This window comes from Symphalangus syndactylus, chromosome 13 (assembly GCF_028878055.3).
Source record: "Symphalangus syndactylus isolate Jambi chromosome 13, NHGRI_mSymSyn1-v2.1_pri, whole genome shotgun sequence".
Classification (NCBI taxonomy): Eukaryota; Metazoa; Chordata; class Mammalia; order Primates; family Hylobatidae; genus Symphalangus; species Symphalangus syndactylus.
In genome coordinates, this window is record NC_072435.2 from 97,106,780 (window position 1) to 97,130,094 (window position 23,315).

General features: G+C 37.6%; 1 protein-coding gene across 12 annotated transcripts in view; it reads left to right on the forward strand.

The window, feature by feature from the left end:
• MYBPC1 (myosin binding protein C1) overlaps positions 1–23,315 on the forward strand; it is a 97,946-nt gene that overhangs the window by 22,053 nt on the left and 52,578 nt on the right. For 2 of the 12 annotated variants that reach the window (XM_063614308.1, XM_063614307.1), the window contains exons 3-10: positions 224–265; positions 9,927–9,965; positions 10,840–10,875; positions 12,509–12,619; positions 14,644–14,792; positions 15,095–15,212; positions 17,638–17,689; positions 19,755–19,811. In XM_063614308.1, coding sequence (XP_063470378.1) covers positions 224–265; positions 9,927–9,965; positions 10,840–10,875; positions 12,509–12,619; positions 14,644–14,792; positions 15,095–15,212; positions 17,638–17,689; positions 19,755–19,811 — 604 coding nt within the window. The remainder of the gene's footprint in view (positions 1–223; positions 266–9,926; positions 9,966–10,839; positions 10,876–12,508; positions 12,620–14,643; positions 14,793–15,094; positions 15,213–17,637; positions 17,690–19,754; positions 19,812–23,315) is intronic. The other 10 variants (XM_063614315.1, XM_063614312.1, XM_063614310.1 and 7 more) reach the window with 9 other exon arrangements.

Sequence of the window (23,315 nt, forward strand, 5' to 3'; positions counted from 1 at the left end):
TTTTCCAAAAATGATCAGATTAATTGCTTTTCACTAAAAGTTTAGTGTGGCTCTAAATTATAATTTCTAAATTCATAATTCATGTACAGCACGAGTATTCAGTATCGTTTATGACCTGTTCTGCTGTCATTTATTTCTTCCCTCCCCCTCTCCACCCCGTTGCTCATCACACAATAAAATGCTTTAAGACACTTTAAAAAATATGCTTGTACTTTCTACACAGAACCAAGTAAAGGGAAGGAGGCCGGAACTACACCAGCAAAAGGTGAGTTGGAGGGAGGGAGAGTGAGGCTGAAGTCAACAAAATTAGAAGCAGAAAGAGGTCAGTAATGATTGTCATGGTGGCCCCATAGAATTTCTCTGCATTATCTTTGATCAATGTGGTTTAGAGTTCTGCCTTTGCATCTTTTCTGCAAGACCCAATCAGTATAATGACAAATGGTGCGTTGCTAAGTTTCCATTACATCTATTTCTAAAAGAAAAACAACAATGATAAAAATATCACAAGTACTTGTTGAGATGCCAGCAAATTAATTGGTAGTTTCCAAGTTTCAACATGCATGCTAAGAAAGAGAGGTGTTTGGTCTTCTCAGGATTATATCAGTTGGGAAAATTATCTGAATTACCCAGTTTTTTTTTTTTAATTAAATGTTTTCATGTTATTGTGTGAACTGTTCCAGGTTTCACTAGTAATTTTGAAGGCTAGCATCTCACTTTATAACACTGACTATGTATTCATGTAGATTTATATAATGATCTCTACAGATTCACAATATAACATTAAGCAAACATGTTGCTCCTTCTTGAACTAGAAACTATTCCTGTAATATTATCCTATTTTTACTTTATATGGAGATAGTCTTGTTTTAGAAAATAATCTTAATCGTATACTTCTGTTACTCCATGAAATGCTAATTCCTTTGTCTCACCATGGAGGAAATGATTATCATTACTGACCATCTGTCTTAAGCTAAGGAGCATTAGTCTTTCATAGAGGGAACTTTCATGAAGGTGGATTAGACAATTTTGCTGTATATGTTTGTATTGTCATTTTTAAAAGTGAACCTTTTACTTGCATAATGAATAAAAAAGTTTAAATATTGGAATAATTATTTCCTGACTGCAACAAGAAGTTTCTCTTTTTCCTGGACACTGCTCAAAAGCACGTTAAGTATCTCTTTGTTCTTGATGTGTCATATTCATTATCTAATTTCTATGATATTCTTGTCTCCTATACATTAGTAAAATACTTTTTTCTTTCTTTCAGTACATGGGATTACTTTTCTTCAGCTAACTTGAACTTATGCTCTCATAATGAATGCATAATGTTAGTAGACTCACTTTGTCCTTGACCTTCAGTGGCTCCCATGGAGAGTAACATGAATACTAATCCTGGCCACGTGGGCCACAGTTTGAAGGTTATTTGCTTATGGAATGCAGACAGTGCAAACTCCTAGAACTCCTTCCATGGGATGGTTTCAAGGAGGTTTGGACATCCTGGCTGAAATTATTGTAACATTATTCTCTACAAGGCCAATGGGCATACACCTCTGTTTCCAAATTTGGAAAGGTGTTTGGGCCAGGCTGCAAGGCTCAACCAACAGAGCAGATGATGTAATCCCAGAGGGCAACCTGTCAAAGTTTAAACAAAGCCTGTGCCTGACCCTTAATTTGAAAAGTCACTATATTATACTTGTATGCTTAAATGAGAAAATGTCTCTCCTTAAAGTCAACCAACAAAAACTCTTTTATTTATGGAGAATACAGCATGATGAAAGAGCAAGGCTAGATGACTAGGGTATTTTGAAATTAGTAGCATTTTTCTGACATTTGCAGAAGATAAGCAAAACCATGACCACATGCAGTTGCACGCCCAGGTACAAAAACTGCCGTGTGTGTGTGTGTGTGTGTGTGTGTGTACATATGTTATATAATGGCAAATACATGTATATATATGTATTTGCCTTACATGCCTAGGAAGCAAATCAATTTAGGATAGAAAGTGACATCCCTAAATAAAGAAGGTAAGTGGATGGAAGTTTATTATAAATACACAGTCCTCTTCAACTATTACCCACTTTCATCAAGGACAGAGAAAATACCTAAGCAAAAAGTAGACACAATAATTACTGCTACTTGTATATCCCCAGTTGAAAAAGGAGCCCTGCACGGGCATAAACAGGATTGATGGGTGCAACCTGCCTTTTCTCCAGCATGAGCTAGAACTCTCCTGCTCTCCCTCCCTCCTCCAATTGTCAGTCTATTTTTTTTTTTTTTTAACCATCCAACTCAGGTTTCACTTCTTTGAACAGCTTTCTCCTGACCATCCTGGCCCACTTTTATCTCCCCTTCTTTCTCCTGATTTTTCTTGGACCTATTGCCTCCGTCATTCAATCATTCTTGTCTCCACATAATCATGCATTAATGGTTGACTCCTTTTCCTAACAGGCTGTAAGCTTTTTGACATTGACCCCTCATCTTATTCCCTCCAGCATCTGGCAGAGAGCTGCACATAGCAATCGTCAGATAAATACTTGCAAAATGAATGAGCAGTTGAATTTCCAAGCTGGCTTAGCTGCTGACCATTTAATGGTAATCTGGATAGATTTTCATTTCCATTCAACATGTGTGCTGGGTAGGAGGACGAACATCCTATGTATGTTCTTAGTCACTGAGGGTTAGAATGAGGCATTGCTGCAGAACAGATGGATGATTTCCACTGTAAGACCAACTTGCCTAAAGCTACTGAAAATGGTCTTGCCTGGATTTTGGTACATTTTCAGCACTTTAACTGGTATTCTATTTAATTGGTTGACATATATTCGATTAATTGCTCCAAATCTGTCACTATTAAGAATATTATTCATCGCAATGCAGCCTTAACATCGTTCCCAGATTGATTGAGTCATTCTGCAACAGCTCAGAAATGTTCTGAAAATGCTTTTTGAAGCCACAGAGAGTAGATTCTAATATTTATCTTAGAAGTAGTATTGTGATTAGATTTGCCAGCTTTTTCATATTTGCTAAAAGTCTCTGTCTGGAAAGCAGCCGATTTCCCAGCACGGGGTTTTATGATTGTTTGCTTGCTTGCTTGTTTGCATCTGGCTATCCATCCAGCTATCCTGTTCCTTAATACTGACCACTTTGTCCTGGGACCTGGGCAAAGTCTTCTGGAATTGAAACAAGAGAGATGACAATAAAGAAATGTGTTTAGCCAAACAGCAATAGCAGAAATTAGATGTGCAAATCTCCTTCAGAGGAATCATACCAGGAGGCAATGCCCTTATAAAAATAACGCTGTCCTGGCTTAGAATTCTTTCATAATAATTATAGGTAGCAAATTGGTGGAACACTAAGTATAGATTCTTTTCTGTATGCTCAGTGGGGCCAAAGATCCACCTTTTATTCTAGCACGTATTTATTCAGCAAGATTTGCTGAGTGTTGGCTACATGCCAGGCACAGATCTGGGCACTGGGTCCTGCCCTCCTGGAGCCAAGTTACACTTTATGGGGAAGAACAACCACCAACAGAGGAAGGTGGATTTCAGTTTTGGAAGCAGACAAGAGTCACAGAGGGCCATGTGTAGACAATAATGTGGGTGATCAAGTGGGATCATACTTTTTTTTTTGTCAACTAAGATCCAACATCCTATGTCTGAACATAGGGTAATTGGAGTAGGTTTCTGCTGTGCCTCAACAGCTGGCCCTGTGGAAAGCTCCAAAAATGGTGCTGTGGCTGGTCCAAAAAGTGACAGCAGCATTAGAATCAGAGACCACTTCGAAGACCAGTACTCATTTCCATGCCTAAGTGCTGATATTTTATTTTTACATCTTATTAGCTTAGAGTCTATATCTTTTCAATTGGCAAAGTTACTTCCTTTTTTTATTACTGCTTTTGGTAATCGCTAAAAGGGAAATAAAAACTTATTTTCTTTTCCCAGGCATTCGCCACATAAACTATCGTGAATGAACCCTGTGTGTATTAAATATCTCACATAACCTGAGATGAAGTCTTTCTTTTTCATGAATGTGACTGGCAGATGAGGAAGTGAATCAGCAGAAGTTCCAACACACTTTCTCCTGAATTATGTGATTTTGTTTTAAATTTTAAAAAACGATTTTTAAAAAAATTTAGGTTCTTTTACATCTGCAATAACGTTACCCTGGCGCTTTTTACCAGCATGCTAAAATATTTTTGTACAATTTACCTTTAGGTGTCAATCAACCATCTACTAAAATTTCTCCATGCTTGATCTATGTATTCTAATTACATTACTTCTTTATAATGAACTTTGTTAAAAATTAATGTCACCACAATTTCCAATTCAAAGACACAGCCACTATTAGGCAAGATTGACTTAATAGATTTTGGGAAGAAAAAATTCATTAAATGTACATATTTATTGTAGGATAAATCATGGTTTTATAAGCATCAAAGTGTGAAGGCATGTATCATCTCATTAAGAAATGCAATAAATTAACCGAATGCCTCAAAACATGATGAATTAATGTTAGCTATTGTTATTGTCTCCCATATTTTATTGCTGTCGTTATGTTGATCACAAACACCAGTATGTACTACAACTGATTACTCTGCTTGAGGAATTCATGAATTTGTCTCAATTAAACAAGGTATTGTATCAGTATTTCACTGTTTGTTTACAAGTCACATATATTTTAATTTTATAAGCTTTTGGTCTTTATTCTTAAATCTCAACAATTATCTCAAGTTTATATTGCTAAATTAATTTTAAAAGGCAATTTAAAATCAACCATAGGTAGGAGTTATTTTATGCCCGAGAGAGTTTGGATAATTATAAGAATGTACACATTCTACTATCTCTGGAGCTTTTTATTCAGTTACAAGTCTCTCACTTATATTACGAAGTATTTATGTGTACTCCCCTAAAATCCCAGGCTTGTAATATAAGACTGGGTTCTTTCCCTACTTTCTAGAAGTTCTTCTCTGGGAACTTCAGTTGTTTAAAGAATCATTTTTACGGCCTTACAAATGCTATTTTCCCATGACTTACAGATGAATAAAATTCTGCTTTAGTAAACTGCCCTTCTATGTAGCTAGGGGAAAGACAGCCCTGCTACGCTGAGTGTGTGGTTTCCCTGTATGTCATATTCCAACAATCTAAAATCTGATGTTTATGTATTCGTCATCACCACTTTTAGATAGAAAAAAATGAAATATGACTTACATATATTTTTTGTTTTGTTTGAAAATGTTGTAAGATGCTACGTCATTCATATATATATTGTTGAACTGGACACAACCAGAAATATTTGGATATTCAATCTACCTCCTAGCAATAGAACCTGGTTTCTATGAAAAATAAGAACCATTAAACATTTCAGTCTCATCGAACTCAACCAAATCAAACCAGGCAATTTTTTGAGAATTTAAGGTCAGAATCCCAATATCTTAACTACAATTCCCAATCTAAAAAAAAGTGCCAGGACTGAAGCAACTTTTAAAAGAAAGGAAACTGGCTGGGTGAGGTGGCTCATGCCTGTAATCCCAGCACTTTGGGAGGCTGAGGCAGGAGGATCACTTGAGCTCAGGAGTTTGAGACCAGCCTGGACAACATGGTGAAACCCCATCTCTACTAAAAATACAAAAATTAGCCAGGTGTGGTGACAAGCACCTGTATTTCCAGCTACTCAGGAGACTGAGGCAGGAGAATTGCTTGAACCTGGGAGGCGGAGGTTGCAGTGAGCTGAGATGGTGCCACTGCACTCCAGCCTGGGAGACAGAGCAAGACTCTGTCTAAAAAAACACTAATTAATAAATAAAAATAAAAGAAAGGAAAGAGTAAACTTTGCTCATGTTGATTATGTTTTCTAGCACTTTCATAAATTTGAAAATTTATGTGCAATGAATCCAAGATTGCCAATTGAGAAGTAATTGCTATTTGACACTACTGTTGGGTGATCTAGACGAAGACTATTTCATGATACTCTGAAGCGCTGCATTAATATGTATTCCTTCATAGTCTAAAACAACTGTGCATGTCCTCCAAATAGTCTTAACATTTAGTAGACTTTGAAACTACTCACCTATCAAATTTTTGCTTAAAAAACAGATTGCCAGCCGGGTGCTGTACCTCCTCATGCCTGTAATCCCAGCACTTTGGGAGGCCAAGGCGGGAGGATTGCCTGAGCCCAGGAGTTCAAGACCAGCCTGGCCAATATGGTGAAACCCTGTCTCTCCTAAGAATATAAAAATTAGCTGGGTGTGGTGGCAGACGTCTGTAGTCTCAGCTACTCAGAAGGTTGAGGCACCAGAATTGCTTAAACCTGGGAGGTAGAGGTTGCAGTGAGCGAAGATTGTGCCACTGCACTTCAGCCTGGGCGATAGAGGGAGACTCTGTCTCAAAAAACAAACAAAAAAAACGCAGACTGCCATCATTACATATTCTATGCATGTAACAAACCATCACACGTACCCCATAAATATGTGCAAATATTATTATGTATCAATCAATTTTTTAAAGACAAGATTATTTTTCTTCATTTTAGTTTCATGAACGTAAGTGAATACTCTTCTCATTTTGTGTTCTAGATGATTAACTCAATGTTTCATTATGCTCTGTGCACAAACAAAAAGTAAACCACCACAAAACCTTTATAAAGTGTTCATTTGAATCAAAATGGTTCAAGCTTCTAGTTTACATTTAATAAAGAAAGCTCCTTTCTAGGATTTGATTGAATTTTAACTTCACTTCTGTTAATTTTTACAGGACTTTAAATCAACAATCTTATATATTTCAGTAAATAAAAACCTTTGAATAGGTGACAAGAATAAAGTACTAAATACTGAATTAAATCTATGGCAAGTAATATTATGGGAAAATTACAAGTTATTTTGATTTTGAAAATGTAAAATTTTAATTATTTCACTGTCTTCTGAAACACAGAATTCTCCTAATAGCTCAGAAATACCTATACCGGGCAAATGCACAATTTTGTGGAATGTGAATGCATGCATATTAGTTCAGGAGAAAACATTCAAAATGAACTAAGTTTGGGAGGTAATAATGACCATATCATTTCTTGTCGCCCCCACTTCCAGTACACATTATTTGCACACTGAGAGCTTTGAGATATCCTGCAGTAAACACACAAACACAAAACAATAAAATACAAGCATTTAATTCCAGCCTAGCATTTTTCAAGTTTCTTTGACCACAGAGAGCTTCCTGTTAAGAATCTCAAATCCCACATGACCCAGTGAATCACCTCTTGGATTCTGAAGTAATTATATTAATATATGATATTAATATATGATAAATATATTAGTAATTTTATTAAAAAGTAATAACACATATCTCTGTTTGACAGTTTGGGAAAAGAAATTTCAGGCCAGCAGGTAATACTCATAGTAAATATTCTAATAGATGATATAAAAACATACTATTTTATGTCTTTTTGTCAGGAATTTTTTAAAGCACTTTTTAATTAACATTCCTGTGCATGTATTTCCTGTATCCTGTTTTATACAGTCATATACATTTACATTTTGAAATCCACAATGATTCTAGTTTGCTTTTGTTTTTGTTTTTAGAGTCAGGGTCTTGCTGTGTCATCCAGGCTAGAGTACAGTGGCGTGATCATGGCTCAGTACAGCCTCCAATTCCTGGACTCAAGTAACTCTCTAGCCTCAGCCTCCCAAGTGGTTGAGACTATAGGCATACACTACCAAGCTCTCAGTGCGCAAATAATATGCAAGCCTGGCTAATTAATTTTTTTTTAACAGAGAGAGTCTTGTTATGTTGCCCAGGCTGTAAATTCACAAATATTCTAGTATTTTAAGTACAAAGATTTTATTATTCATAAAAACACTAGTTTATGCTTCGGGAAGAGCAGAGCAGAGGTTCAGATAACACCAAATGCTCTTTAAGGATGTAAGATGTGAACTTTGTTCACAGACCTCAGTGATGAGAGCACTGTTGCTCAGGAGTAACAAGTTGCTAAAATGCAGAAGGGATGGGTAGTATTTCTTGCTTCTCATGATGAATGTTTCTGTACATTAGTGACTTGCTGGGTAACTAGTAAGGTACTAGAATTAATAAATGTGTACAGGGTCCCTTGCAATGAAACTGGTTATGACTTGATCCAGGTGTTTAAAAATCAGGGCTGTTAAGTCTGACCATACATCACTGTGATAGAATGTGGCTTTTTCAAGGATGAAGATACAAGTCTTAACCACACTGTAACTTACAGTTTCCTTAAAAAAAAAAAAAAAAAAAAGAATAAACCTGGCAGCTATAGAATACACCAGGTGCATTCATAATAGCTGTTTTATATATTGGAGTGTTAACATTTTTAAATTAAATGTTTTACATTCACAAGTGATGGGGAGTCTTATCATTAAGGTGTGTGCAATTTAGAGTCCAGTTGGTTTTATTCTAACTGGACTGCACTTGTTTTCATAGTGGTGAAATGCTATGTGCATTTATACCTTGCATAAGTCCTCATTCTACCACATGATAAATAACCCTCTGGCTGATAATATAAACACTAACTGGGGAGATTTTATTTATAAGGGCTCTAGAATAAAATACAAGTTTTTCACACCAGCATCATCTGTTACTAATACTCTTCATTAGTGCAGCTTTTCATTTTGTTATGGTTGGTTTCCTAACTAGGTTGAGTTTTCCTCCCTGCTAACAGGAAACAATACGACGTTCTTTTTCTTACAGCATTTGTATTATGAAAAGCACAAAGCTCCAGCCCACTGAACCTCTGCCAATTAAGATGGTGTTGGGTTAGGCTGCATCTGGTTACTGTCCTGGGAAAATCACTTTTATAGAGATTGTCTTCCAAGTGGTTTTAAAATTTATCCTTCTGCCGGGCGCGGTGGCTCACGCCTGTAATCCCAGCACTTTGGGAGGCCGAGGCAGGTGGATCATGAGGTCGAGAGATCGAGATCACCCTAGCCAACATGGTGAAACCCTGTCTCTACTAAAAATTAAAAAAAAAAAATTAGCCGGGCGTGGTGGCAGGCACCTGTAATCCCAGCTACTTGGGAGGCTGAGACAGGAGAATCGCTTGAACCCGGGAGGCGGAGGTTGCGGTGAGCCGAGATCGCGCCATTGCACTCCAGCCTGGGCAAAAAGAGTGAAACTCCGTCTCAGAAAAAAAAAAAAAATTTATCCTTCTACTGAAGTTTTTAGGTCGATTAGGTAGGCTGACTAAATTTACAAATAAACTTGTTTATCCAAAACAGATAAATAAAATGTGAACTTTGAAGTTCAGATGTTTTTAAAAAGGGAAATATTCTGCACATAAACACTAAAAGACATATTTTGAATTTCACAAATACATATGGGTAAATATTCAGAAATTATACAGCATTTTCCAACACCAGTATAATGTTGGAAAAAATGCTTATAAAGTTTATATTCATATTAATTTATCTTGACTTTTGTTTCTTAAATACCGAAGAGCAATTAATCATGAGGTTTTCTGGGTAGAAATGAGTTCTCAGATAGTACACATATAGGCTTTTATGTCTGTGTCCAAACGAATGTGATATATGAATAAGGTCTGCCATTCACTTTTGTTACAAAATCAGGACTTGAAAACCACTTCCATTATTGATTTCATCAAGGTTTGATTTTTAGCATTCATTTTTTCCTAACCTACAGTCACATAAAACACTTGCAGTGTCCCATTTTTAAATCTGTGCTTCCATTTGGATTACCCTACTCTATCAACTTTTTATTTATTATTTTTTCTTTCTTTGCCTGAAATACTCAGGTTTCACTTTTCAGGTACCAAGTTTTCTAAGGCTTGCTCAGCAGTTGAAAGTGTATTGTGTGGTTTCTCGTCGTCTTTTTCAGATTTCCCTTTCCTAGGTTACTTGGGATGAAGTCATTTTCTCCTTGACTTTTTACTCCTATTTCTTGTTTCAGATGAAGAGGAAGTCTCCCCGCCTAGCGCCTTGCCTCCAGGTTAGGATAATTTCTACCCTTTTCCCTGCTTTTAAATGTATTATTCATTGACAGTAGAGGAAAAGAAAAGGTGGTGAGCCTCCTTGCTCAGTCAGTGCACAGAGCAGGGGCAACAGGTTTCGCCTGTGCTGGCACCAAGAAGGAAATGTTGGCTTTAATGACAATTTTTTGTTTTACATGAGAAACTTCTTAGAAAGAGGCACTCTTTGAGAAATAAATAAGATTGGTAAATCCTGGGTATAAATGTTAGGGGTCAACATATCTGTCTTCCATTTCTCACTATATATCCACCCTTTCCCCTGTTCCTTAAACTTAGATATTTGGATTTTAAAATTTTTCTTTTCTTTTCTTTTCTTTTTTGAGACTGAGTCTCACTCTATTGCCCAGGTTGGAGTGCAGTGGTGCTATCTCGGCTCACTGCAACCTGTGCCTCCCAGGTTCAAGTGATTCTCGTGCCTCAGCCTCCCGAGTAGCTGGGATTACAGGTGTGTGCCACCAAGCTGGGCTGGGCTAATTTTTGTATTTTTCGTAGAGACGGGGTTTCACCATGTTGGCCAGACTGGTCTCAAACACCTGACCTCAAGTGATCCACCCACTTCGGCCTCCCAAAGTGCTGGGATTACAGGCATGAACCACCACACCCAGCTGGGATTTTTAAATTTTTCTATCATTTTAAAATAAGACACACACTTTTATAGATGCTTTCATACTTGGAGCTCTACTGATTTTCCATCCAAGCCAACTTGTAGGGTTTTTTCCTTCCTATCACCAGAGGAGACAGGGTTTAGGGGGAATCCAAGAAGGTTGAAGTCAGCACTCCATTTTCATTGCCTTTCCACCCCTCTGCATCACCCAAATCACACTTTCCTTTCAGGTTTGGGTAGTCGGGCCCTGGAGAGAAAAGATTCAGGTGAGCACAAGCCCAGACAAGGCATCCTGACCTCGTCCTAATACAATCACTAATGAGCTCATTTCTTGAAGCTGTATTGATTCTAATCCTTATCTTATTCAGATTGTAGTTTTTACAGCAATCTTTCATTACGTTTCCTCTTACAAGAAAACTAATGTATTGAGAAACAATTAATTTTGCATGATACACACGCATTCAAGGATCTAGCCACAAATACCACAGGTTTGTTCTATCATTTTTAATATTTAGCAAATACACAGAGATCAATCTTCATTTTGGGGATGTACTAAAGTTAGATAATAATTCACATTTTTATAGAACTTTACATAAAGATAATAAAACACTTTCAAATGCATCCTATCAGCTGTAGCTCTTGTTCTATGAAGTCATTCATTCATTCATTCAACAAATTTGTATTGAGGACCTGATATAATCCTATTATGGGCCTCTTATGGGCCAGCCACTCCTATAGGCACTGCAGGTATAGAAGTGAACAAAACAAGAGAAACACTTATCCTCATGTTCTAAATGTGTTCCTATTAATATCATAAACACAAACAACAAAATTTTAACATTAACTTGGGTGTTTAAAAATGTGTAATCATATGACTATGATTGTCACATAATTGTGAAAATGTTTAACTTCATTGCGAAAATGATGGCCTACTACTCCAGATAGAAATATCAAGCATGATTGATACATGAAAACTAAAACAATTAAATGCGCATTTTCCTTCTTTTCAAGAAACATTAACAAGCAGAGAGTTGGCAACCTATGCATTTTTTTCCAGTTATTAAGTGGCTGAACCTGAACTCTACATTCGGCTCAGAGACAGGGGAAATATCTACAGTTCTCTCTACTATCCTAGAATTGGAATTGACTGCAGATTAACACTAATCACCAAAGTGCAAATGAGAAGATGCAAAAGAAACTCTATTTCCAGCTTGTCTCTCTTTGTGGGAAAGCCTCAGTTTTTTTCTTTCCAGTTCTCTGTTTTGTTTTGTTTTGTTTTTTCCCCTTGCAGCACAATCTTGGTATCCTTGCCATTTATACCACAGGTCGTGATCTGTTACTTCCTTGTTAAACTATGGCCACATCTGTACAACCCTAATAAAACTCTCTTACAAAAGCAAGGAATCTAGAAATACCAGGCCAGGCTTGGCTTTCTGACCCTTGTCAGACAATTTACCCTCCAAATGACCTGTCCCTTTAGTCTTTTTCAATGTAGTTGTATCGATGTGGCCTTATAGTCCATCACCTAGAAAAACACCAAGAGTCCTGCTTGAATACACTTACCACCATTGTTTACCTGTTAGGGGACAGGCAATATGGGGAAGCAAAGGAACTATGGCCATCAACAAAGAGAGAATAACAGCTTACCTGGAAAGTTCCACTATTTCTAGGAATTACATAATGTTCATTTGCCCCATCATGGAAGAGATACCCCTGTAAGAATGGGAATCTGTTCCCCTCTACCGATGGCTGCTGGGGGCAGAAAGAATGATGTTGTATTTATCTAGGTTTATTAGACAAGGAAAAGCTACAGCGTTGGTGAGAACAACAAATCCAGGTAAGACTGCCTAAGAAGAACCTGGCCCTGAAATAATCCTTTTCCTCCTTTCTGCTCATCAGATTGGACCCTTGTCGAACCACCTCCTGGGGAGGAACAAGCCAAGCAGAATGCCAACTCCCAGCTGTCTATCTTGTTCGTTGAAAAACCTCAAGGAGGAACAGTGAAAGTTGGTGAGTGCCTAGCATTCAATCCTACCTTTTTTAAAAAATTAAGGTGAGCCGAGCACGGTGCCTCACGCCTGTAATCCCAGCACTCTGGGAGGCCGAGGCACGCAGATCATTTGAGCTCAGGAGTTCAAGACCAGCCTGGCCAACATGGTGAAACCCAGTCTCTACTAAAAATACAAAAATTAGCTGGGCGTGGTGGCAGACACCTGTAATCTCAGCTACTCAGGAGGTGGAGGCAGGAGAATCGCTTGAACCCACGAGGTGGAGGTTGCAATGAACCGAGATCATGCCACTGCATTCCAGCTTGGGCAACAGAGCAAGACTCTGTCTTAAAAAAAATAAAAAATGTGAGGTGAAATTCACTTATAACATTAACCATTTTAAAGTGAACAATTCAGTGGCTATCAGTACGTTCGCAATGTTGTACAGCCACTACTTCTATCTATTTCTAAAACATTTTCATCACCCCAAAAAGACCCTATATTCCATTAAGTAGTTACTCCCCATTGCCCTCTCCTCCCAGGCCCTGGCAACCATTATCTGCTTTGTCTCTCTGGATTTACCTATTTTGGATATTTCATATTAATGGAATCAGACAATGCAGGATCTTTTGTGTCTGGCTTCTTTCATTTAGCACAATGTTTCCAAAGTTCATCCACATTGTTGCATGTATCAGAACTTCATTCCTTTTTACAGCTGGATAATATTCCACTGTATGTATATACTAAATCCTGCTTTTTACGACATGAAAAGATGAGTGACAGCTATGATTTCAGTAACCTTCGGCACATAGGAGTCCAGTGCCTGGACCCTGGAACCTTGGGTTCTAATCTTGATTCTGCTTCCTGCTAGCTATTGCCCTTGAAAGACAGTTTAACTTCTTTATGCCTCAGTTTCCCCATCTGTAAAATGGTGACAAGAATAGGACCTAGCTGTGAGGTATTTTGAACAGTGCCTGACACACCAAATGCTGAGCCAGTATCTGCTGACATTATCATAACTCACTCCGTAAGATGATTCCAAATCTACACATGTGCTAGGTCATAAGTCATAATATCTGAGACAGCTGATTGGACAAATGGTTCAACTCTTCAAATATTCAAATTCAAAAATATTGATTATATACCTCCTGTTTTAGGCACTGAGTATAACATGTGAGCACTCAGAATTTATAGTCTGAGAGGAGCAGACAAAAAATTAAACAAATAATCACAAATGCCAAGTGCTGTGAAGGGATGGTGAGCTGGAGGAGGACCTGAGGGTTGAAGAATTTTAACCAAATAAATCTTTATAAGGGATATATTATGATCTGAATTAGTCTTTGACACTTATCAATATTATGCAAATGAGTACATAGCCAACTGTATTCCAGAATTACTTCTTTCCAGGCTAGAATGTCAAAATACACCGCATGTGAACAGACATGTTGGTTCCCCTTATGCTCCTGTAAGACACTGAAATGCTGGGCTGGAAGCTAGACCACAATGTCATGTCCTCAGGGTCTAAATCACTCAATACAAACAGATTGGCAGGTTTACTTCAAGCAGATCAGTTTGATTTAGTCACATTCCTGTAATTCCAAGCTTTTCATCACCTTGCCTAATAAAAAGGGTGAAAAAAATTCAATTTTTTCATTTTTATTTCATATATTTCCAGATATATGAAATAAAATTTTGTACATATCCATATATGCAATAAAATTTCACATCTATCATACATATCCATATATATCCATATATATGAAATAAAAAAATTATCCAAATGTAAAATTATCCATATATAAAAATTACTTCCACTGGTTTCCCTATTACTTTTTCTGCTTCATAAATCCCCAAAGCAGAACAAGCTGGAACAGCCTACGGACCTCTAGAGCATTCATAAAAAAATCAGGACCAATTCATTGCACAATTCCGAGGGCATCAGTCACACCATATTCTGTAGTGCAGTCCATGTCAACTCTTTCCAGTTGAAAGCAAAACAAATGACACTTGCTAAAGAGCAAGCTGAATCCCTTGTGCTTCTTCTAGGTGAAGATATCACCTTCATAGCCAAAGTCCAGGCTGAAGATCTTCTGAGAAAACCCACTATCAAATGGTTCAAAGGAAAATGGATGGACCTGGCCAGCAAAGCCGGAAAGCACCTTCAGCTGAAGGAAAGCTTTGAGAGGCACAGTCGGGTAAGGCCCTGAACTCCCAGGACAGGGGCTCAGCTAGCGCATTCCTTCTATGTGAATAAATAATTATTTTCAGGTTCAGCTTTGAGAGACTTCAGTTCCAGAAAATCCTCTGAAGTTACCATTGCTAGTGTGTACACTCTATTGCGATTGCCCTGCTGTGTCCGGGGGCTACAGGACACATTTGCCCTCCGATACTGAGAACATTGTACTGGAATTCCCACAGATAGACACAGCTTTAAGCCAATGCTGAGAAATTTGGAAAATAAACTGAAATGTGTGTGTCTGGATGTATTTCATTGCAGGTGTACACATTTGAGATGCAGATCATCAAGGCCAAAGAGAACTTTGCAGGAAATTACAGATGCGAGGTCACCTATAAGGATAAGTTTGACAGCTGTTCATTTGATCTTGAAGTGCGTGGTAAGAGAGCCTTCTTGCCTAGATAAATGTAATTTTTTAATGGGGTGTGAGGGGATGGAGAAGAAGAAGTTCATTTAATACTATGAGATTTCAGGGAAAGTTTTCCTTTAAAACTGTGTGTTTCTGATTATGGTAGTCTCAGCAAGCCTACTGAATTGAATTGCAATGAAATAATTTATAAAAGTAGAATTGGGGGGATTTTATCGCTAAATATCTCTTGTCCATGCTATCTATATTCCTTCAATCTCCCAGATAAAAGATGATGTCAGTTTTTGCTGCTACAGAATGTATGTTTCATGGGGTCCACTTTCCCGCTTAGGTTTGGGGATAGGGTAATATGCTATGAGAGTTCAGGATACCCAGATGGAAGGGAGAATTTCTCTTATAACGACTAATGTCAGGCATGGCAGTTCTTCATCCATATGTTCTGTGTACTACCCAGAGTAAACATAGAAGGCCTAAATGCATACAGTGAGGTTGGAAAAAAACTCGCTTTTACAAGTATACAAAGGAAAAGTTGACTTGGCAGCAAATATTATAAACTTAAGGTGAATGTAAAGTGTGATGTGGTTGCAAAAGACAAACAAAGTGAATGTAATTTTATTTTATTTTATTTGAGACAGAGTCTCACTCTGTTGCCCAGGCTAGAGTCCAGTGGCACAGTCGTGGTTCACTGCAACTTCCAACTCCTGGGTTCAAGCAATTCTCATGCCTCAGCCTCCCAAATAGCTGGGATTACAGGCGTGCGCCACCACACCCGGCTAATTTTGCTGGGGTATTTTTAGAAGAGGTGGGATTTCGCCATATTAGCCAGCCTAGTCTCAAACTCCAGGCCTCAAGTGATCCACCTGCCTTGGCCTCCCAAAGGGCTGGGATTACAGGCGTGAGCCACTGTGCCCGGCCATGAATGTAATTTTAAACTGGGCTATTCCAAGTGGTATAGGAAATGATACTTCTCTCTACAACATGCTACTTATTCTACATTTGGAGTGAGGTCTTTAGCCATGGGCACTATACCTCTGCCTGGACCTCTTCTCGAGTAGGGTAACCAGGAAGATGAAGAATCCAAAAACCACACCCTATCCAGCTTGAGTGTGTGGGCGAAGGAAGTCAGGCATACATGGCTTGTTGCAAAGAGGGGAAGGGGCTGTCACACAGAGCATGGAAAACAAATTTCCATGCATGAGAAGCATTTAGGCAGTTTAGAATCAAAGGCGGAAACGATGAGCAGGTGAATTTTGTCTTAACGTTAGGATGAGCTGGCCAGGCGCGGTGGTTCAAGCCTGTAATCCTAGCACTTTGGGAGGCCGGCGCGGACGGATCACGAGGACAGCAGTTCGAGACCAGCCTGGCCAACATGGTGAAACCCTGTCTCTACTAGAAATACAAAAATTAGCCGGGCGTGGTGGTGGGCACCTATATTCCCAGCTACTTGGGAGGCTGAGGCAGGAGAATCACTTGAACCAGGGAGGCAGAGGTTGCAGTGAGCTGAGACCGCGCCATTGCACTCCAGCCTGGGTAACACGAGACTCCATTTCAAAAAAAAAAAAAAAACAAAAACAAACAAACAAAAAAGGATGTGCTCTTCTGTTAAAGCTATATAGACAGCCCAGGAAGGTTGTGAGAGTCCTACTGAGAGTGATGTCAAGCAGAGGCTGGATGGCCATGGGTCGGGTCCTGTCAATATTTCTGTATTAGGTGGGATCTGGGACCCTGGGCAGCACTGCTTCAACCTGGCTGGGCATCTCTGAGAAGATCACCTGGAGGGCTTTTTTTTTGTTTGAGAAGGAGTCTCGCTTCTCTCTGTCACCCAGGCTGGAATGCAGTGGCGCCATCTCGGCTCACTGCAAGCTCCGCCTCCCGGGTTCACGCCATTCTCCTGCCTCAGCCTCCCGAGTAGCTGGGACTACAGGAGCCCGCCACCACGCCCGGCTAATTTTGTTTTGTTATTTTTAGTAGAGACGGGGTTTCACCGTGTTAGCCAGGCTGGTCGCGATCTCCTGACCTCGTGATCCGCCCGCCTCGGCCTCCCAAAGTGCTGGGATTACAGGCGTGAGCCACCACGCCTAGCCCCTGGAGGGCTTTTTAAGAATATTGATTTCTGGGTGCCCCTCCCTGATCTGGTGGATCAACATCTCTGGCAGAGCGGATCAAGAAACTGATACGTTTTTAAGTCCCTCAGTGATTCTAGTGGGCAGACAAGTTGAATGACACCTGGACAAGGTGACCCCACGGTCCCTTCATTGGTTCTTCATGAGGCAGCAGGAGGTATGATGAGGTCTTGGCAGCACAGCCATTCAGGAGAAAAGCACCCCCCTTCACCTGACATTCTTCCATCTAAAGAATCCCCACAGCCTATAAAGGAACTGAACACAAACTACCTCCTTAATGGGTATTTATGTTATTGTTTTCTTTCCTTTCAAAGAATCTACTGGGACTACTCCAAACATTGACATCAGATCTGCTTTCAAGAGAAGGTAACTCCAAAAGGAAAATCTAGATAGCTTTTATATAACACAGAAGTGGAGGACGTTCCAAACACATTTCCCTTCCCCTGTATTCTGTATTCCAAATCCGAACAACCTTTTTCACCGCAAACACACCATATATTTAAACATTGGTGTTCTAGAAAAACCATGGGTTTAAGGCGCAGTCAAGCATATACTGACCATTTTTTGGAATATTCTTGTTATAAAGAAGTTCCTGTTTTTGAGGTTTCATAGTTGCCTTAGAAAGACACTTTCAATTTATTCATATGTAGTTTCTTCCTTAAAGCATTATTTTCCACCAAATAGCCAAAAGAAATACGCAAAGAGACTCATTTCATTGGTTAAGTCATGGCAGAAAACTTTTATTTATATTGCCTTTCATCTAGAAATCACTGAGGGAGCTACTGAACCATGTGCCCAAGAAAACCACAGCTAAGTAGCTACTTACTGAAGTTAGTGCCATATAATATTGGATTATCCTAAATGAAACTGGCATTAAGAATACTACAGAAAGGCAAAATTTAGATACCTATTTCATATATTTTTGCAATTACCAAGGCTGAAAAATGGAGTGGGGGTGGTCAAGGAAGAAATTTAAAAGATTTTTGGTCTCTGAGAAATATAACCAGCCCCTTCCTGTCATTATGTTATTCTCTGTACTTAATTATTCCATAAGATAAATTCTTTAATGAGACCAAATGTTTTGTTCTTCCTAAGACTGAATCCACATACAGAATCCACATACACTTTTGCTGAATAAGGAAAGTCACTCCAAACTATTATAAAACAATAATTTAGCTTGTTAATGAGGCATATTTTCCTCTGATATTATAAATAAGTCAAAACTTTAATTACTTTGAAGTTATTTAATATTACTGGTATTAGGTATTTTTTAATTTTAAAAAATGTCATAACTTTCAAATTTTATTACTTTCCTTCCACTTTCCCTTCATCCCATGCTCAGCAAACACACAGGTCTGAAACTATGCTCACACTGTATACAAGTATATCTTGGGAGAGGGAAACATGATCTACTAAGTTTTCAGCTTTAAAAGAACAGAAATGTATTTACTTCAAAAGGCCTGCAAACACCTAAAGAAATTTTGAAAACACATTATTGAGTTTAACTCTTATGACTTACATGTTATACACACTGTTTTTAAACCCACAGACTCTTTTCTTAGAAACCATAACTAACATTTGTAAAGAGCAGGAAACAAAACTTCATTAAAAAGTTAAACATGTAAGTAACTATGTAGTGCCATTTAAATGTTAGTTCTATAGCTTCTAGTTAGAGTTTATATGAAACCACAATGGTGGCTGCATGCCTAATCTAAGATGCATTTCTCTACAGGAAAGCACTTTTTTAAACTGCTAGTAAAAGTTTCGTTAACAATTCAAGACAATTTTTTTTAAAACACATTTAAGAAGGTATAAATATTAATAAGAAAATTAGAATAATTATCACCCTTTAAGACAGAAAGGAATGCATCTTTTAAAAAGTTCTGTGTTAGCTCCTTTTTTATTTTTGCCATGTTGGTATCACATTATCTGATTCATCTGTTCATGGACACAAAGAGGTTACCATTGAATATAAGGCTTTGTACTTATATATCTGACATTGGTACACTTCGTCCTCCAAGCCAATCTCTGTCTTACATGAATAACAGAGATCAGCAAAAGTTCTTTGCTTTTTACACAAGTATGTTTCTACAGCCCCCAACTTGCAAAAACAAAGTACTTTGTGTTGCTTGGCTTAAGTGCATTTGTGTTACCTGGTTTTAACACAAATCCAAGCAGTTTTATATATGCAATCTACAAAAATGTGTCTTCTGAAATCATAGAGTAACACAAGCTCCTCATATGTTTACTTTTCCACAAGTACATACTCCAAAAACTTAGCATGTCACTTGTGTGAAAAGAAATAGTTTGTGTTGATTTAGTCCTTGTGTGGCACAAAATTGCATATACATTACATGTAGAGTGTTGGGAGGAAATTGTTGTGTATGTTTCTGCATTAAACCCAGATTTGCTTTTCTTTTGTTAACGACAGTGGAGAAGGTCAAGAGGATGCAGGGGAACTTGACTTTAGTGGTCTCCTGAAACGTAGGTGAGAACCAAGTGATGGAGTGAGACACTGTGGCCTGGAAGTCTTTCAGACACCCACTCAGAGGAGTCCAGTTTAAAGTGGATGTTTTTCAGAGAATTTTTCATTTCTGAAAATGTGTTTTGCTTATAGAATATAACAGAGTTGACTAGAAAGAGAGAAACAACTGCATACTAATCTTTTAAAGCCTTTAATGGATGCTTTTAAACTTTCTTTTTAAATGTTCCATGACTCTTCACATTTTTTTTTTTAATGGGGATGAAGAGATATGAAAACTGAGACATAAGACAAATACCTAGAAACCTCTAAGACTGCACATATGATTCCTTCTCATGACTGAATAAATGAAGCCTTCATTCTCTTACCTTTGATATTTGGTCAAAAGATCAGTTTTAGAATTTTGGTAGAAGTCTGAAGGTATACACATTGTAAGAGGCAGACCTACTTTAATGTATTATTTATGATGTACTGTATTTCTGCAAGTCTAAGACACCACTGCTTTTAAGACATACCAGTACTTTATAAATCACTAAGCAATGAAAAAATTGTTCCAAACGTTTTGACACACCATTGATTATAAGATGCATTGTCATTTCAGAGGTCTTTAAAATGCCTCAAAAATGTGTTTTAGAAGTGATAAAATGGAAATAAAAGTTTAGTATTATCACACACTCACACTTTTCATTGTTCTCTCCTGCAATAAAATTTATAGAATTTCATTATGGATACTTAGAACATAACCATTTTATAAGATTTCTCTCCGTATATATATTTCTATAACTGCTATACTCTTCACTACGATTCCCTATATATATATACTATATTATATGCATATTATAGATATCTAGATATTTACTATAGTGCAGAAGCAACAAAAAGAAACACCTTTTTTTCTGAGATTATGTTTTATCTAGCAAATATATAAATAAGCAGAGTAAAACTATAATTTTAAATTAATTGTATATAATATCAGTTTTCGTTTAACTTTCCAGGCTTTTAAAATTACTTTTAGTGTTTTCTATGGTTATTAAAAGACTACAAGTACAAATATGCTTCATAACAAATTCCAAACACTTGAAATAAACTGGGATTGTGTTTATTCTCTGTTTAGTTATAATAAAGCTGTATATATTACAGCTTTATTCAAGTCTCTGTAAATGAAAAATTTACCCCTACCCCTCAACATGTAGGTTGAGAACAGAAATATTAATGGGTGTGATTTATTAATTACTGAGGGATATTAGCCCATCAATAGACCACTTCAAGTAACCATTAGTCTCAATAGTATTGATTAATTCCCCAAATGCATTTAAAGCAATAGTATATGAAGTGCCCTTAAGTGAGCCTCACGTTTCCTCATTCTACAGATAAGAAACCAAGGTACAGAGATAACAAGTGACTTATCCCAAGTCACACAGGAGTTAGAGGCAGGGCCAGGACCCAAATCCAACTTTCCCTTTTATGAGTCAGCTCATTTCCTGTGACTCCATATTAAAGATGCCACTCTGAATTTGCCTTGGAAGCTGGTGCTTCAGTTTATAACACAAATTGACACTTTAGGAAGACAAGAGAGCTTTTTATTCTCCCTGCAATCATTTACTCAATCAGGAAAATACTAGACACTGTCTTTGTGTAGAATATAATGCTACTGATGTGAGGAAAAGAAATCCAGTGCCTGGCTCATAGAAAAGGATAGATACACTTTTGTGGGAGGAAAAACAGTGGTAAAAAACATGGATTTGAGTCTCAACTCTACCATTTACTAATTATGTGACTTTGGTCAAATATTTGACCCCTCTGAGACTTGGATTTCACATCTGGAAATGTGAAGAATAAATGCTACGTAATAGAATTATTGTGCAAATTAAATTAAGTGTAAAAAGCTTGGTTCACAGTAGGTAGCAAATAAATATGCACTTCCTCTAAGGAAATGTGTCATTTTCTCTAACATAGTTGACATTCATAAGGAGACAACACACAAACACACACACAATCAATCAACAAAAATGTGATACAGTAGATTATTAAGCACCATGCTCTGATCAAAAAGGAAAAACAGAAAGAAAAAAGAACAGACTTTTTCAGCCAGTAACTCCAGAATAAAAATAAATCTAACTACATGGTCAAAATGACAAAATTTAAAAATCACTTAATGGGCAGCCAACGTGTCTCCAGTTCTCATTTTCTTTTATCCCCTACTTAAGATTTTCATTCATAATTAGATTGTTGTTAATATAAGGCTATGTTATGTTCATTTAGTATACCATACTAATCCACTAATATAACGTTAGAAATCATTGTGTTTTCCTACTAGTGAGTTGCATGCGTTTTCATTGTGGTAATGACACATGGTTACCATTTCTACTCCTCCAAGTGTGTGTGCCAAAATCCCCACGAGAAAAGAAAATATGATTAAAACCAACATCTCTGTACAACAAAAGATCTTCCTGCTCTGAACAAAGCCAGCTTACTTCAAATAGACATTAGCTAAGTCAGATTAAATCTTTTGGGCAGCATCCTGTTATAGGAATTGACCTGTATAAATACTTGTAAGTTGTATTCTACATAAAATTTCTATAACTGTTATACTCTTCACTAAGATCACCAAGTTATTGAAATTTTGATGTAGATGAAAATACCATGAGCATTATACAGGTCTATCCCGAGGCTTGGAAAATAATCAGAAGTGCCTACAGAAATTTGGCTTTTTCTCCTCACTGTAACTTAACATAGCCATGCAGACAGGGTCATGTGCAGCCACCATGGTAAGCAACTAAAGATATGTTCCAGGTGCATTAAGGAAATGCTGAAGGTGAGAGCCTTGACCTCACATTTCAGTACAAGATAGATGCTTCTCTTTACAATTTGAGATACAATTAAGTAATGGAGAGAAAAGGAAGGAATAGGCAAGAGGTCATTGGTGTTCTTATATGAAATTTGATATGACTAAGTATGTGATAGAGTGGAGAGTATCTTGGCATTTTAAGGAAAACTGGTGAGGATGATTGGTTTTATAAATCTACCAACAAAACTGACTCAGGACATCACACTCAAAATTATCATCTTTATTACTGGTTTCCTTCATATAAATATTCACCTCATGGATCTATGTAGGATTCAGTGACTTGTGCCTCTTGTTAGCTATTTTAATTATATCTAGCTTAATATCTTTAAATCCTCCGCCAATGTCAGGAGGATACCTGAAATATGTAATGTATGTGTGCAATGCTTCATGGTTCAAATACAAATTTAACATAATCCAGTATGGCATAATTTTATAGTCTGGGGACTATATTTAGGCTGGAATGTGACAAAAATAGAGCACTAATAAACTGGATTGAGAGAACACCCCACAGAAAATATATACATATGAACATACATATACATCTTTTGGGGGTTTTTCTTTGAGACAGGGCCTCACTTTGTCACCCAGGCTGGAGTGCAGTGGCGCAATATTGGCTCATTGCAGCCTCGACCTCCTGGGCTCAAGCAATCCTTCCACTTCAG